This window comes from Eurosta solidaginis, chromosome 3 (genome assembly GCF_040869045.1).
Source record: "Eurosta solidaginis isolate ZX-2024a chromosome 3, ASM4086904v1, whole genome shotgun sequence".
NCBI lineage: Eukaryota > Metazoa > Arthropoda > Insecta > Diptera > Tephritidae > Eurosta > Eurosta solidaginis.
This window is the reverse complement of record NC_090321.1, coordinates 236,697,115-236,715,715: the sequence shown is the minus strand read 5'-3', so window position 1 is coordinate 236,715,715 and position 18,601 is coordinate 236,697,115. Positions and strand designations below refer to the sequence as shown.

The window sequence follows — 18,601 nt, the reverse complement described above, 5'->3', positions numbered from 1 at the left end:
TCATATTGTACTCATTCACACACACAGATTTCAATTTTTGTTTGGTAGACCAACCTACTGCCATTGACAGCATTTTCTTTTACAACAAAAAGTCACTTAATTTCCATTCTTTGTTTACTTAATTCAACTTGCACCATGAATTCCAGTGAAACAAATTTTCGTAGTGCTTTTATTTATCAAATTTCAATAACATTTGGTTTTTTTTTATTTTCTTATAAAAGCTATAACCTCATGTATGCTTGTTGGAATGTGAATCCTGGTGAGCGTCCTTCTTTTACTGAAATTATTAAAATTCTTGACGAATTTTTGGCTGATGAGCCAGAGCGTAAAATTGAAAATGTTATGGGCGTGCCAAATATGGAGTGGTAAGTATTTACATATTTACACAAACAAAACAAAAAAGCAACTTAATTAATGAAAATTCCATTTTGAACAAATATTGAGACGAATGTATGTTTGTATGTGCTATCTAATTGTGTAGTTACTAAAGTTGACCGAAAAAAGATTGCAATTGCGCGCATTTCAAATTTAATCTTTTGTTGCAAAGGTCGCGTAGCAGTTTTTTTTAACCGATCTTCAAAAGACCCGAAATCTTTTATTTTTTTCTTTTTATTTACTTATTTGACCGTCCGAATGTTCATGTGTATGTCGTTAATGTTCTTTTGAGCTCTAAAGCTATTCAAATTTTGTTTTCCTCATCTCCTTTAGAGAAAATTTGTTGCTGAGGTTATGTGATTATTATACTCAGCGTGCTTTGCACACAGAGTATATTGACTTTGATTGGATAACGGTTGGTTGTACAGGTATAAAGGAATCGAGATAGATATAGACTTCCATATATCAAAATCATCAGTATCAAAAAAAAAAATTTGATTGAGCCATGTACGTCCGTCCGTCTGTCCGTTTACACGATAACTTGAGTAAATTTTGAGGTATCTTGATGAAATTTGGTATGTAGGTTCCTGGCACTCATCTCAGATCGCTATTTAAAATGAACGATATCGGATTATAATCACGCCCACTTTTTCGATATCTAAAATTTTGAAAAACCGAAAAAATGCGATAATTCATTACCAAAGACGGATAAAGCGATCAAACTTGGTAGGTGTGTTGACCTTGTGACGCAGAATAGAGAATTTGTAAAATTTTATGTCAACAATTATGTCAAAATTCAACTTCAGTAATGATATGGTGCAACAAAATACAAAAATAAAAGAAAATTTCAAAATGGGCGTGGCTCCGCCCATTTTCATTTAATTTGTCTAGAATACTTTTAATGCCATAAGTCGAACAAAACTTTACCAATCCTTGTGAAATTTGGTAGGGGCATAGATTCTATGACGATAACTGTTTTCTGTGAAAATGGACGAAATCGGTTTGCAGCCACGCCCAGTTTTTATACACAGTCGACCGTCTGTCCTTCCGCTCGGCCGTTAACACGATAACTTGTGCAAAAATCGATATATTTTTACTAAACTTAGTTCACGTATTTATCTGAACCCACTTTATCTTGGCATACAAAATGGCCGAAATCCGACTATGACCACGCCCACTTTTTCGATATCGAAAATTACGAAAAATGAAAAAAATGCCATAATTCTATACCAAATACGAAAAAAGGGATGAAACATGGTAATTGGTTTGGTTTATTGACGCAAAATATAAGTTTAGAAAAAACTTTGTAAAATGGGTGTGACACCTACCATATTAAGTAGAAGAAAGTGAAAAAGTTCTGCAGGGCGAAATCAAAAGCCCTTGGAATCTTGGCAGGAATACTCGTACTGTTCGTGGTATTACATATATAAACAAATTAGCGGTACCCGACAGATGATGTTCTGGGTCAGCCTGAACCACATTTTTGTCGATAATTCGAAAACGCATTCACATATACAACTAAGGGCCACTCCCTTTTAAAACCCTCATTAATACCTTTAATTTGATACCCATATCGTACAAACACATTCTAGAGTCACCCCTGGTCCACCTTTATGGCGATATTCCGAAATGGCGTCCACCTATAGAACTATGCCCACTCCCTTTTAAAATGCTCTTTAATACCTTCCATTTGATACCCATGTCATACAAACACATTCCAGGGTTACCCTAGGTTCATTTTCCTACATGTTGGTTTTCCCTTATTTTGTCTCCAAAGCTCTCAGCTGAGTATGTAATGTTCGGTTACACCGGAACTTAGCCTTCGTTACTTTTTTTTACTTCCATTCTTTAATATTTCGTGAAATTAATTCATTTGGTCTAATTTAAAATTCTCTTTGCTTTATGCATTTCAAACCTATTTACACTAAACACTTTTGCGGATGCTCGATATGAATTCTAGGCCTTTTCGCTTGGTTACCGCATAATGCCTCACTGTTTACAAATGTAGGTGGGTGAAAATACGGTTGCCTCCAGGAATCGTAACGTAATTTAAACGTTATTTTTTCGACTTTCATATCAAAAGTCAACTTTTAACAGTTAACCTTTGACTATTATAATAGAATTCAACTTTAAGAGGTATCTTTTAACTCTTTTCAAAATTGTCATGAGTTTATTCATTTGAAATTTCAGTCCCTTTTTAGACCTTCTACAAGCGTGGAATTCACAGGTCGTAGAGAGTCACATGGAAACATTTTTGTGCGGCTGAGGAAGATAAGGTGAGGTTAAGAGTGAGTGCGTGGGAATTTCCAACACTTCCGCTCAGAGAGATTTTTGTCCGCTGTGAGTGGCGCCAGTGAGTGCGGGTTTGCGGCACATTCGTCTTTGGTGTATTTAAGAAGGAGTAAAAGATCCACCTTCCGAACCTCTGTCTGGCTATCTAAAAATCGTGTTTCCAAAAATCTGAGTCGTCGTTTACTGTCTTTGGTCGTATCGTGTTATACGATCCGTGATCCCAATCAATGTTTTGAATCGCAATAGCTCTGAAATGGTTAATCGGACTAGGGAAATATGTTTAATGATAGCTACCAGTACTCATTAGAACCAAAACTTATTATCTTTTGATAGTTTCATATTTATCGTTTGAGTGAAATTGCTTCTCGATACGTGATCGTTCAACATGATATGGGCCCTGGACATTGGCAGAGCAATGAATCAGCTCCTTTTCCTGCTCATTCTGACAGTTTCCGCAGAAGTGCTTGTTGGTAACGCAGACGTTCCAATCATATTGGGCGAGATTAAAAGAAAGCGAAGCAAGAAATGCGTGGAACCAATCGTGGGCTGCAGAGGGTCGAAGATCATGTGCAGGTCTTGCAGACCAAACTAATAAAAACGCATTGTATTTGCTTAACGAACGAAAGTAAACGCGGTTGCCCTAGCCGAAATCAGTATGCGTTGCAAGAGTATGGAAACGTCAAACCGAAATGTCACGCAGAACGGAGTTTGGAAAACGCATAAGTTTCTTACGCAGTTAATTCAATTTCGGTTGGTTCCATTTGTATGAACATGAGACATTTTAGATAGCAAACTTCCGGAATGCGTTTCTATTAGGTTGGCTGTTACAATCTACAAAGTAACTCTTATCATTGAAAAGAAGGAGCTGTAGGTTCATGATGGGTATTCTGACTTGACACTCGTAAGGCTAAGACTCCAGTTATCAAGAGTGACACAGCTATCAGATCTAGAAGCAGCAAGTAGCATAGGCCCTAGAAAGATTTTAGTATTTTCCAAGAGTTCGGAATCACTTTATAACATAGGTCCTGGATTCTGATACATTTTTTCAGTTTAGTCGTTGAGCAAACTTCTTGTAGCACTATGGACTTATTCAGTCTATGTGAAATCCTCACAGACCAGCTAGTTAAACGTAACCTCCTAACCAGCAATGCATAGCTCACAACTATATTAATATCATTCGTCCAGCTGTAGATTGTAACTGCTTAAACGAATCGGGTTAAATAGGGAAGCCTCTATATCAAAAAACTGAAGATGAGAAAAAGAATTGAATAAATAATGCCTTGGAAAATTTTTGAGATATCTCTTTAAAATTTGTTATGACCCCTTCAAGCTTCGCCTTAAAGCCTATAACACATTTAAGCTGTCATCGGTTCTTCATAAGTTAATAGTAAGTTCAATCAAATCGTTCAATATAAGATGGTAAGGTCACCTAGTCCTCGCCTACAATATTTAAACCAAATCCTGTCATATAAATGGGGAAATCGAACGCTTCTTCTTTTTTCTGCTTCTAATCCTCCTTCATATGTTCTTGAACTTGTTTCAATATATTATTACCATCGCATACAATACATACATTAACTATACCGATATTAACATAGCCATTATATGGAATTCACTTCAGTTTTTATTTCTTTTTTTCGGTAGCGTTGAACATTATCAACACACAGAACGTCCATTTCAAAGGTCAAACGATCAAAGTCTGTACCAGGAATATCAATTACAAAAACATCTACATTCAACACCTATTGAAGATGCAGAAATAAATGGAACAACTATGGATGACTCCTATCTGAAGCCTTTGTAGTCCAAATAAAGTAAAACGAATGCAGTTCTGGAAAAGGGCAACGGACGCAAAATACGTTCAACCAAGCAAATGGGAATTGGAGAAGATTCCTTGAATTAGTATCATATACCTATTTACATTAGAGTGTATCAAAAAAAATTGTCTTTGTATACTCGCACGAAAGTTTTCTTTAGATGTCAGATTGAACTAGTCGGTAAATAGCTGTGGTTACCAAATTGAAACTGTGGCTGTGTTTTGATAAGAGTAAAATCATCGAAGGGGTTGTAGTTTAGTCTTCGATTAACGAGCAACGAGGCAAGACGTACGCATGCATGTTTGTTAACATTCAAAAAATATTTACGAACTATTTATTATTTCATTGCTTGAGTCTAACAAAAAATTAAAACAACATGTATTGCTGACATCAAATAGTTAAAACATTCTGCGCATGAGTGTTTGTATGCAAAATATGTTTTTTTGATCATTTTTGAATTATCATCATCATCATTTGTTTAACCGCTTTCAACATATCGCTACCGCCAGCCGATCAAACCCTCTTTCAATAAGTTGATGCTATCACGCCCATTTTTTTTAATTTTTTATGCAGATGAAGCCAGTTCTATACTGGAAACAAATGTGCCTAATTTGAGGAGAGTAGCTGTATTTGCGATTGAAATATTCAAGAATAAAATTTATAGGAATTATTTGAAACATAAAAAGGACGTGGTTATATTCGATTACGGCGCTAATGAAATATTAAAATTAATAAGAGGAAGGTTTCATCTTCAATGTCTGACAATAATTAATTTTATTAAAGAAATTCTTTCTCTCTTATACATAATTTCTTAACCTACACATTCATAATTATTCTAATACTAACAAACTAAAAATATGTACATTTGTAATAATAGTATGCAAAGTCAGCAGATTGCTATTTATGTAAACCATGTAAACCATGTAAAATGTTTGTGTGTGAATATTTGGGTGATTCACATTAACAAAGTAAACAATGTAAATTTGTGTGTGAATATTTTGGTGAGGCACTAACACTGACGATCGGCAAGTGTATTGACCGGGGTGAGTGACTGAGCAAAAATGTTAAGGTGTGAAATGACAAAGGTTTCGTATTCGGTATTCAATTGATGTTGGCTTCCCGCTGTGTCGGGTCAATGTAATTTATGTCGCATAATATTGTAATATGGTCATGCGAAGACTGCGTGTGGTCGGTTCATAAAAATGCATTGGCATAGAAGTTCATGATGCATAATGCCGCAAATGTATTGCATAGGTGGGCACGACGCATAATGCTACATTAACCTAATGTATTTTGAAACGTGTGTTGCCACAAACAGGCAAATTTGAGTTGAAGTCGGGAAAATCTTAAAAAATATGTACATATTTTAGATAACCTTCCCAGCTCTTTCCACTGAGAAAACGATCTAAAGTTGATGTTGTAGCTATGTGTTTAGAAGTTATTTCTAATTTCATTTCCAACGGAAGTACCACATTCTTAATGCCAGATTATAAGGTTAGTTGCTGACTACTCAGTCCTGGTTATGAGATCCAGTCTCATTCGTTTACTTTTTCGCAGGCTTTTTAGACCAACGAATTCTAGTTACATACTAGTATGTTTTTTAACTATTTTGGTATTTCACTGTTCCATAAAGAACAGAAACAAATGGGTGCATTTGATGAAAGAAAGGTGCTGCGACGGTATAGAAGTGGGAAAAAACAGTTAACGGTGACAATTATATAAATATGTGACAATCAAGTTTGTTAACACAAAAGTCAAAGCAAAAGGCAGAGAGCTCTCAATTGTTGAAGTAACCAGCAACTGAAAAAGAATATAATCAGTTGAGAGGAGCACTTAAGCTAAATTTATTTGAACAAAGGGATAGAGGCAGAACAACCATGAAGGAAATAGAATGGGCACATTTGATAGATAAATAGGTCGTTGGGATATACTAAAGATAATTGTTATTGGTTTTAATCGTCTGTTCATTTTACACAGAAAATGTATTTTGTTTGAAGGGTGCCGTGGTGTGATGGTACCGTCCTCACCTACCACAAAGGTTCAAGTCCCGGTAAAAGCTATTTCAAAATACTTTAGAAAAAGTGTATTTATATATATGTGTTTAAAATAAAATAAAATATCATTAAATTTAAACAAAATAAAAGAGAAAAAAATAAAATTTTGAAATAATATAATAAAATAAAATAAAACAAAAAAAATAAAAAGAAAATAAAATAAAATAAAAATTAAATGTGATTGAATTAAAGCAAAATAAAAGAAAAAAAGAAAATTTGATAAAAATAATGTTATATTAAAATAAAATAAACCAAAAAAATTAATTTAAGTTAAATAAAATGCAATTAAATTAAATTAAATTAATATGAGTTAAGCGGGAATTGCCCGTATTGCTTTAAATGTTTAGTTGAAGCAATTTTTAATTTATTTAATTATTTGGGAAAATTTTAAACAACGTGACATCAGGACGGACAAGGCGACAGCTGTTTCGATTATACCTTGTAAATCTCTTCAAATCCTTTTCTACCGGGAGTGGGATTTGAACCCGCACTCCTACGATAGTTGAAGTGTTACAAACGCATTCAGCCACGTCATACCTTAGTTGTTATGAAGTTTTTCCCAATTGCCTTCTTTGCATATTTTACACTTTTACACTACATACTTCGTATGTAATTATGTGTTAAAGTTATGCTTGTTGGTAAGGCGGTTTTCAAAGAAACTTGGTATTGTTGCTGTTTTATTTTTGTATTTTTTTTTATTCTATTTATAGAACTATAACGAATTAACCAAATGTTGTCTATTTGTATGAGTTAAGCGGGGATTGCCCGTATTGCATATGATGCCATACGAAGTATGGAATCTGAATAAAGAAAAATATGCAAAGGCAATTGGGATAAGGTTCACAACAACTAAGGCATGACGTGGCTGAATGCGTTTGTAACACTTCAACCATCGTAGGAGTGCGGGTTCAAACCCCACTCCCGGGAGAAAAGGCTTTGAAGACATTTACAAGGTATAATCGAAACAGCTGTCTCCTTGCCCGTCCTGATGTCACGTTGTTTAAATTTTTCACAAATTATTAAATAAATTTTAAATTAAAAATTCCTTCAAATAAATTTTTTTATACATTTAAAGCAATAATCTCCGATTAAAAACTCATATAAATTAAATTAAATTTAATTAAATTAAAATATAATAAAATTAAAAAAAATTTAATTTAACTAAACTAAAACAAAACAAAAGAAAAAAACTTAAATTTGAAAATAATATTATAATAAAATAAAATTAAATTAAATTAAGTTAAACAAAATAATTAAAATAAAACTCAATGTAACTAAATTAAAACAAAAAAAGGAAAAAAAGAAAATTAAAATAAAATAAACTAAAAGAACATGAAATAAAACAAACTATAGTAACATATAATAAAATTAAATAAAATAACCTAAACGAAAATAATATAAAATAAAATAAAATAAAATAAAACAAAATAAAATTTAATAAAAATCAATGTAATTAAATTGAAACAAAATAGGTAAAAGAAAATTTTATAAAGTTATGTCATAATAAAACAAAAAAAGTAAAACAAAAGAAATAAAATAAAATTAAGTTAAATAAACTTAAATCAAATAAGGATCAAATAAAATAAAATAAAATAAAATATAAACCAGATAAAATAAAATAAGACAAATCAAAATAAAATAAAACAAAACTCCGACTCTGCTATAAGCTCTCTTCGGATATCTTTGTATTTCAGCTACCTCAAATTAGTCTCAACTCGAAGATAATGTTTTTTGTACAAATTATATTCAAATTTAACAAAAAAATGTATTAAAAAAAAAAACTAAGTAAACAAACAAATTTAAAAAAATAGCAAAATAAATAAAATAAAATAAAACAAGATATAATAAAATAAAACAAAATAAAAGTGCGACCCTGCCAAAAGTTTTCTTCGGACATCTTTGTATTTCAGCAATTTGAAATTAGTCTCAACTCGAAGATGATGTTTTTTTTCGAATTATGTAGATTCAAATTTAAAAAAAATTATTAAAGAAATCTAAGTATACAAATAAGCAAAAACTAAAACAAAACAAAGGCTTTCAAATGAAACATATGTATATACATATTTAATGGCTGCGAAAAAGCATTTGTGGAAAAAATCTAAATTGATATAAAAATATTTTAAACACTTTAGTAATAAAATAAAATACAGTAAGCTTACCAAAATTTTTGTATCCTCATTTTAGCATTGTGCCGCATTTACGTGTAGACTCCTGACTGTCCATCGCACCACTTATTATCTGGGTCGGCAGGCATCGGTGCAATTAGAAACACAACATCAAAACAAAGAAGAATTAAACAAGGCCCTATCCCCACTTTGGTTAACTTCTACATATCAAAGCCACCTTCGCCACCAGAAGGAGTTACTATCGTTTCCTACGCCAATGACTGCACAATAATGGCCACAGGCCCAGGCCCATAAATCTACGAGCTTTGCAGCAAAATAAACGGCTATCTCCCTGATCTATCCAGTTTTTGCGCCTCGCGAAACCTGACATTATCACCGACTAAATCATCGGCGACCTTATTTGCAACATGGACGTCCCAAATGTCGACCATTTTGAACATCGACGTCAATGACACTGCGCTACCGACTGTCTTACACCCCAAAATCTTGGGTGTGACGTTTGATCAGGATCTACATTTTGGTGAGCATGCAGCCGCAATTGTACCGAAAATCCAGAGCTGCAATAAAATCCTCAAATCTCTTGCTGGCAGTACTTGGGGTAAAGATAAAGAAACGCTTATTACCACTTACAAAGCAATTGGCCAGTCGATTGCACGCTACGCGTCCCCGATATGGTCGCCACGCCTAAAGACTACTCACTGGAAGAAGCTACAGGCCTGCCAAAATACTGCCCTCAGAACCGCCACTTCAGAACACCATCTACATAATGAGGTGAGAATACTCCCCATTAGGGAGAGAAATTAAATGCTAACCAACAGTTCCTGTTGAATACCCAGAAACCTGGGCATCCCAACAGACATCTGATTGATGAGCCAACACCGCGCAGGGGATTAGGGAGTCATCTCAGTAAGCATTATGAGCAAGCAGGTCCTCATGAATTGCCCGGTGAACTCTGTAATCAAAGAACAATACCCAAAACTTTCAGAAGAGGAACACACACTCCCTAAGGAAACGCGAGTCACTCTAGCTCAACTTCGATCTGGATACTGTAACAGGTTAAACTTTTACCTATCCAGAATCAACCCCGGCATATAAAACATATGTCCTGCTTGTAACGTGTCCCCACATGACACCAACCATCTTTTTAACTGTATTGTGGAACCAACGCCTCTAACACCCCTGTCATTATGGTCAACCGCTCTTTAAACAGCAAGTTTCCTTGGACTCCCTCTCTTTCCATAACTTTAAACAAAGACTTGGTATCGTATGGAATGTTTTGTAACACCCTTAAAAAAATTTTAAAATTCAATGGTACTCATACTTGGTCGTGCTCAAGAAAATGATGAAGTTTTAAAATTTTATAAATTTTTCTTAAATTTCTGTGATTTTTTCATAACTAAATGAGTTGGGATCGCAATGGCGTTGGACAGCGAAGGCACTGTGTTTTAAAACAAAATTACAGTTGCGAATACTGTATAAAAAAATAAAAGTGTACTATTTATGTGAGCAACAATGTATATTAAAAATAATAATAGGCATAGAATAATTATTGATAATAGGTATATATTTGTATAAGAAGTCTGTAATAGTTATATTGGAACTTAGGTATGCAAGCTATTTTGTAATAAAGGAAATTGGTTTCATCACTAAATAAAAAACAATTATTTTTAGATTTGTATAAAACTCTTCAATGGCGTGTTTAACACAAACGCGCATAACGTTTCCCAGAATATAGAAGAAAAGAAACCGAAAGGAAAGGAAAGGATAGGAAAGGAAAGGAAAGGAAAGGAAAGGATAGGAAAGGAAAGGAAAGGAAAGGAAAGGAAAGGAAAGGAAAGGAAAGGAAAGGAAAGGAAAGGAAATTAAAGCAAGGGAAAGAAAGGGAAAGGAAAGGAAAGGAAAGGAAAAGAAAGGAAAGGAAAGGAAAGGATAGGAAAGGAAAGAAAGAAAGAGAAAGGAAAGGAAAGGAAAGGAAAGGAAAGGATAGGAAAGGAAAGGAAAGGAAAGGAAAGGAAAGGAAAGGAAAGGAAAGGAAAGGAAAGGAAAGGAAATTAAAGCAAGGGAAAGAAAGGGAAAGGAAAGGAAAGGAAAGGAAAAGAAAGGAAAGGAAAGGAAAGGATAGGAAAGGAAAGAAAGAAAGAGAAAGGAAAAGAAAGGATAGGAAAGGAAATAAAGGAAAAGGAAGGGAGAGGAAAGGAAAAGAAAGGACAGGAAAGGAAAGGAAAGGAAAGAAAAGGAAAGGAAAAGAAAGGAAAGAAAGGAAAGGAAAGGAAAGGAAAGGAAAGGAAAAGAAAGGAAAAGACAGGAAAGGAAAAGAAAAGAAAGGAAAGGAAAGAAAAGAAAAGAAAATAAAAGGAAAGGAAAAGAAAGGGGGGAAAGGAAAGCAAAAGAAAGTAAATGAAAGAAACGAAAAGAAAAGAAAAGAAAAGAAAAGAAAAGAAAAGAAAAGATAAGAAAATAAAAGAAAAGAAAAGAAAAGAAAAGAAAAGAAAAGAAAAGAAAAGAAAAGAAAAGAAAAGAAAAGAAAAGAAAAGAAAAGGAAAGGAAAGGAAACGATATGAAAGGAAAGAAAGGGAAAGGAAAGGAAGGAAAATGAAAGGAAAGGAAAGGAATGATAAAAAAGGAAAGACGTGTTATCAAGTTGTTGTCGATGAGTTATCGGTTTGTTATACTCAGGTTATGGTCGAGTTATCCTTTGTTGTAATCGTTTGTTAGAAAAGAAAAGAAAAGAAAAGAAAAGAAAAGAAAAGAAAAGAAAAGAAAAGAAAATAGAAAAGAAAAGAAAAGAAAAGAAAAGGAAAGGAAAGGAAAGAAAGGGAAAGGAAAGGAAGGAAAATGGAAGGAAAGGAAAGGAAAGGAAAGGAAAGGAAAGGAATGATAAAAAAGGAAAGACGTGTTATCGAGTTGTTGTCGATGAGTTATCGGTTTGTTAACTCAGGTTATGGTCGAGTTATCCTTTGTTGGAAAGGAAAGGAAAGGATAGGAAAGGAAAGGAAAGGAAAGGAAAGGAATGATAAAAAAGGAAAGACGTGTTATCGAGTTGTTGTCGATGAGTTATCGGTTTGTTATACTCAGGTTATGGTCGAGTTATCCTTTGTTGTAATCGTTTATTATCGGTTTGTTGTAAGTGTGCTATCGAAGAAGTACAGACGTAGATAACTTATCGACTTTTTATCAACAAACTATCGCTTTGTTATCGAAAGGCTATAGATTTCTTATCAAAGCGTTTCAAATTTCTTATCGACGTGTTATCGACGACTCATCGGTATGTCACGAAACAGATACCGATAAAACTTCTATATAAAGTTGATGACACATCTGTAACACGTCGATAACATACACAAATATACACAAAAGAAAAGCCGATGACTCTTCGATAAGAAACCAGTAACAAATGGATAGTTCTCGTACATGTATTCTGGCATATACCAATGACTGCATCGATATGTGGGACCATATTGATTCAATAATAAAATTGTATTCCACATAGCCCTGTAGAACAACGGTGATTGGTGCCTGTTTTCTATTGAACTTATTGTGATCCAACTTAGTCCTTTTGACCGAATTCAACGATGCGTGCTTATTAGAAACTCTAGGGAAATGTAGGTTTTTCTTTTCTTCTGTCATAATATAAACAATCTGGCAACCCGAAAATATAACATAAAAGATGCAATGACAGAAAAGAAGAACGACAAACAAGGAAAGTTCATGAACATTCCAAGACACGACACGGATGAGAAAAGGCGCGTGAAAATACATACACGTAACATTCTGAAATATAATTTTATAAATGTAAAACGAATTCTGAATTAATCAAATAAAACGCTACGCTAACTTAGCAAACATTACATGGTGTCAGGTAATCGGAAGCCCACGCACCGAACAAACTAAACATGGCCGAAATGGAAGAACTAAAGAAACAAATTGCGGCACTCCGGGCTGAAGTAAAAGCAACTTCATCATCGCAGGTGACACCTGCACAAAGCGTGATGCCACAAATTCCGCTTCCAGGACCGCCAAACATAAAGAAGGAGACATAAGCGAAAATCTCCGACACTTCAAACAACAGTGGGAAAACTATCTCACTGCAACAGGGCTAGGTAACCAGCGAGAGGAATCAAAGAAAGCTATCCTACTAACCGCACTAGGGAACGACGTATTCAAAAGATACGCAAACATGCCCATAATAGAAAGCAGTACAACAACCGCAAGCCTGCTCCTAAACGAAATCGAAAAACACCTAACACCGACAATCAACAAACGCTACATAAGAGCAGTATTCAACATGGCCAATCAAGGACAAAATGAACCATACGACGAATACTTCGACAGACTGAGAGGGCTCATCAAAAATGCACAATACGGTCAATTACAAAACGATCTGTTACTCGATAAAATCATCTGCTCAATAAAATACCACGAATTAAGAGAAAAACTGTGGTTAGACAGCAACATCACGTTGGAAAAAGCCATCGAAATATGCAGATCGAAAGAAACAACAGAAAAACAGCTGAAAAGCATGGAAAACAAACCTATGGAAATAAACAAAATTCAAAAAAAGGAAAAAAAAGAACCTACAAAGAAAAAACCATGCGGGCGGGAAAATTGCAGATACTGCGGTATGGAATACCACGAGAGCCTGCAACAATGCAGGGCGAGAAACTCAATTTGCAAAAACTGCAACAAAAAAGGCCACTGGGCAAAAGTATGCTTATCAAAATCAGTGAAATACAACAAAAATAGCAAAGCAGTCAAGGCAACAGACAACACTAGCAAAACATCCGAATCAGAAGACGAAGAGTTTGTACTACAAACATTCGAGACAAACAAAGACGAAAAAGGCTTGTACGTACAAATAAACATGATCAATAGCAACAATAAAGTTCACTACACAAAATGTCAACTGGACACAGGCGCAACCTGCAACATCATCGGAATAGAAGATCTAAAAAAAATCGAAGCCTCTCCAACAATAACCAAAACAAGAACAAAGCTCAAAATAGTAGAAGGACCTCAAATCGTACCAATAGGCAAAACAAAACTCAACATCAAACACAAGAATTTCGAACACAAACTATCATTCTACGTCATAAAAAGCGACCATTGTCCGCTGCTATCACTACAAACCTGCCAGCTATTAAACCTCATTGAGGTATGCAAAAACGTAACAAAAAACACAGGCGAAACCGAAGCACACGAAATCATCGAAGCATACAAAGACGTATTTCAAGGCCTAGGCAAACTAAGAGGAAACATCTCGCTCGAGATCGACAACGCCATCCCTCCCAGAAACGAACCGCCCAGAAGAATTCCGATTGCCTTGCGCGAACAATTAAAATCAATGCTATGCGAGATGGAAACCATGGGAGTTATCTAAAAAGAACCAGACTTTACGGAGTGGACCAGCAACCTAGTATTGGTAAAAAAACACAACAAGCTGAGAATATGCATCGATCCGAAACATCTTAACGAAGCACTTAAAGACGTAAAATACCAACTACCAACCGTGGAGGAGATTTTAGCAGAATTAGCAGATGCAAAGATATTTTCGATACTGGACGCCAAGCACGGATTCTGGCAACTGCCATTGGACGAAAAAAGCAGCAAATTAACATCATTCTGGACTCCTTACGGTAAATACAAATTTAAGCGAGTTCCATTCGGTATAAAACCTGCACTGGAAATCTTCCAAATGCGACAAAACCAAATAATATCAGGTCTGAAAGGGGTTGTCTGCATCGCAGACGACAACCTTATATTCGGCAAAGGTGAGAACAAGGAAATCGCAACGAACGACCACAACAAAAACCTAGAACAACTCCTCAAACGTTTACGGCAAGAAAATCTCAAAATCAACCGAGAAAAAGCGAAAATTTGTCAAAACGAAATTAAATTCTTCGGACACATACTCTCTAGCGAAGGAATAAAACCTGACCCGAACAAAATCTCAGCCATAAAACAAATGCCTAGTCCCAAAGACAAAAAAAGTACTCTAAGATTTCTGGGGCTAATAACATATTTGAGCAAATTCATAAGGAATTTATCCGAGATAACAGAGCCGCTACGAAGAGTCACACACGTGAAAAGCAACTTCGTATGGGAAAACGAACAGGAAGATGCATTTTCAAAGCTCAAAACCATTATAACAAAAACACCAGTTCTGAAATACTACGACACGAACAAACCAATCGTAATACAAACAGATGCGTCCTCATTTGCGCTAGGTAGTGCGTTGCTACAAAACGGACACCCCATTATATATGCGTCAAAAACGCTAACATCAACACAACAAAACTACGCACAAATCGAAAAGGAAATGCTGAGTGTTCTGTTTGCATGTAAGAGATTCCATCAATACATCAGCGGAAGACGAAATATTACAATCGAGACCGATCACTCACCATTAATCAACATATTCAAGAAACCACTCTTAAAAACCCCCAAAAGATTACAACAAATGATTCTAGAACTACAGAAATATAACTTCACAATCAAATACAAAAAAGGGACAGAAATGTACCTGGCCGAAACACTTTCCAGAGCACCGGAAGATCCCCAAAGTTGCGTCGAAATATACCAAATAGACAGAGAACTCGAACGTTTCAACAAAGTCAACGACATTGAGGACAAACCCATCAGCGATACAACCACGAAGAAAATACAACAAGCCACAAAGGAAGACAACCTTATGCAAACCCTAATAAAGACAATAAAGGACGGTTGGAACGAAGACAAAACAAAGATAGATGGCACTATCAAACAATATTGGAAAATAAGAGACGAATTAGTCACCAACAACGGACTGGTGTTCAAAGGCAACCGACTCATAGTACCACAAAAAATTAGACGCGAAATATTGAACAAACTTCACCAACCGCATCTAGGCATCGAATCAACACTAAAGCTGGCAAGGGAAACCGTATATTGGATAGGTATCACCGACGAAATCAAACGGACAGTAGAGAGCTGCGAAGTATGCAACACATATGCAAGACAACAGCAACGAGAACCACTAAAAATTCCCGAGATCCCGCATAGCCCATTCGAAATCATTTACATGGATGTCTTCGAGATGCCCATAAACAACAAGACAAGATACTTTTTAATAACAGTGGATCATTACTCAGACTTTTTCGAAATCGACGAGCTAGATAATCTATCAGCCACCACAACAGTAAACATATGCAGAAAGAATTTTAGCAGACATGGCATACCATCCAAAGTCATCACAGATAACGGCACCAACTTCGCCAGCTCAGAATTCAGGAAATTCGCAGAAAAGTGGGAATTCAACCATCACACTTCCAGTCCACATCACCAACAAGCGAACGGAAACGCAGAAGCAGCCGTAAAAATTGCAAAACATCTATTGAAAAAAGCCTTGGCATCAAATTCAGACTTTTACAAATCGTTACTAATCTGGAGAAACACACCAAACAAAATCGGCTCCAGTCCAGCAAAACGCCTATTCTGCAGATGGCTAAAATGCGACATTCCCACAGCAAACCTAAACCAGGAAGTAATACTGGACGTACCGAATCAAATAAAACACCAACGCATAAAGAACAAAAAATACTTCGACAGAGGAACACAAGAAGAAAAAGATCTGAAAACAGGGGATGAAGTATACATAAAAATAAATCCAAAAGAAAATTGGGTAAAAGGCAAAATTGAACAAAAAGTATCGGAACGATCCTTCACCATAAAAGCAAAAAACAAACCATACAGACGGAACACTATCCACATAAGGAAACCAAATACAAACAAACAGAAAAGGAAAGAATACCATCATGTCATCCAGACGCCAAATAACAAACCGATCGATTCACCGCAACAAGAAAATCAAGAGACGCAATCACCGTCGCAAACACCGAACGAAGAACCCTGCAAAGGATCGCAGGAAACAGAACAAACTAATCAACCGCCGATACAAACAAGCCAACCAACAGAACCACAATCAAGCCAGGAAAATAGCACACGAAACATTCAAGCTAAAGAAAGTGACATCCGCCAGCAAACAACAACCGCAAATCGTCACCAAGATAACCAACCAAATCAGAGACCACGTAGAGAACGTAAAGTGCCAACAAAACTAAAGGACTACGTAATCGATTGAAAAAAAAAATAATTTAATTAAAACAAAGGGGATGTCATAATATAAACAATCTGGCAACCCGAAAATATAACATAAAAGATGCAATGGCAGAAAAGAAGAACGACAAACAAGGAAAGTTCGTGAACATTCCAAGACACAACACGGATGAGAAAAGGCGCGTGAAAATACATACACGTAACATTCTGAAATATAATTTTATAAATGTAAAACGAATTCTGAATTAATCAAATAAAACGCTACGCTAACTTAGCAAACATTACATCTTCAATAGTGGTCCTGCTATTGGTCCTAAAATTAGCACAAGGGTGACGTTCCTTTATTAATTGTAAAGGAAACACTGCCTATTTTGCCGATGTGACTATGCCGATTTAGACTATACACCAAATGTCCTAATTGAATACTATGTAAACTACCTTTGTACCACTTCCCCCGACTTAGAATTAGTTAGAAGCGCAACATCGAAAGGAAGTATTACCATGCGTGTCTAATATATGTTTACTCTGGAGATACCAATTATCCTCAATAAGGGATATGATGTTCTATTTAGTGCACCGAGCAAACGACTGATGCCTGCATTATTGCACCTCAGTCAATTCGACTTCAGACTTCACTCATACTTTAGGCCTGATCTTTACGATGCCTTAGGTTTTGGTGTATACCCCTGGAAAGAGAATCGACAAACGTCTACGTCGATATATGTCAATAAATCTGTATTCGACTCTCCTACAATAATTTAATCGGGCATGCCAAGTTGTTTTGAATAAACAACAACGAAATTGATCTGTATTCGAAGACTTCTTCCAAACGAAACGAGATTACCAGGCAACTAACTCATTGACTATCTACTTCAAGAGCGCATATTCTCTTGATGACATTGATATCATCGGCTTTAACAGTCGCGCATTAAATGTATAGATAAATGTTGAGGACTGCATTGAGATCATTTGTATATTGTGCTCTCATCTCCTTCACAGCACCTCATTCAAGCCCACTTACCTGATGAAACTCCGTGGCTCCCTTGGCTTGAGGGCTTGAGAGAGTGGCTTCTTTGGCCATGGCGAGTCCAAAATGTTAGCCCTACATCAGAAGATTGCGTAACATTCTAGGAGGATATGTGCAGCCTTTTCCGATGTTCGACCACATAACTGATTATATTCCAACTTTGTGCATGTGACTATTGAGTCTGCAGTGTCTTGTAAGAGTGCCTCTTAGAACTCTTAGTTCATTTTTTGAGAGGCCTATGGTGGGCTTCTAGCGATTTGTACTTAAGTCTTGAGTCTTAAGCCTGGTGCATTGCGGCAATACTCTTCCTCCTTGCTTCTGAGAATATATGTCCCTAATTTCCTGGGCCCAACTTGCAGAAACGGCTCGGACCCAATAGGTCATACAATCGCTGTTTTTTTGCCAGCCCGTCCGTTCGTACATTACCTTCCACCTCCCTGTGGCCTGGAACCCAGGCCAAGTAATACATTTCGGGTTCCTAGTTGGTTCACCTTTTCCACGCACTCCAAGACTAATGCTGATTTTTCGTCGTTCGACGAAATTTCCATGAGTGCGGCTTGATCATCGCTAAGTATGACGATGGTTTCGTTGGAGTATCAACATTGTAGGCTCAGCTCAGCTTTCTGACTTATGCCGTATACTTTTGCTTGAAATGTGTGCGGATATTTTCCCATAGGCATTGATATTTTCCGTCCGAAGATATCAATCCCGTCAGGTGTTTTCGACTCGACAAATTTTAGCCATCTGTGTACCATATGATCTTTTATAGGCGGTGGAAGCTCTCTACTCTGGCTGCATAAACATTACCTTGCCTCCCCC

At 35.9% G+C, this 18,601-nt stretch overlaps 1 protein-coding gene across 15 annotated transcripts in view; it reads left to right on the top strand.

Annotated features, from left to right (window-relative positions):
- The window catches only part of tor (tyrosine protein kinase receptor torso), a 435,792-nt gene extending 425,424 nt beyond the window's left edge, over positions 1 to 10,368 (top strand). For 13 of the 15 annotated variants that reach the window (XM_067775610.1, XM_067775611.1, XM_067775605.1 and 10 more), the window contains 2 exons: positions 222 to 365; positions 4,312 to 10,367. In XM_067775610.1, the coding sequence (XP_067631711.1) occupies positions 222 to 365; positions 4,312 to 4,471 (304 nt within the window). In that variant the 3' untranslated portion in view covers positions 4,472 to 10,367. Of the gene's footprint in view, positions 1 to 221; positions 366 to 4,311 lie in introns of all 15 variants that reach the window. The other 2 variants (XM_067775615.1, XM_067775614.1) reach the window with 1 other exon arrangement.
- Positions 10,369 to 18,601: the final 8,233 nt, after the last annotated feature.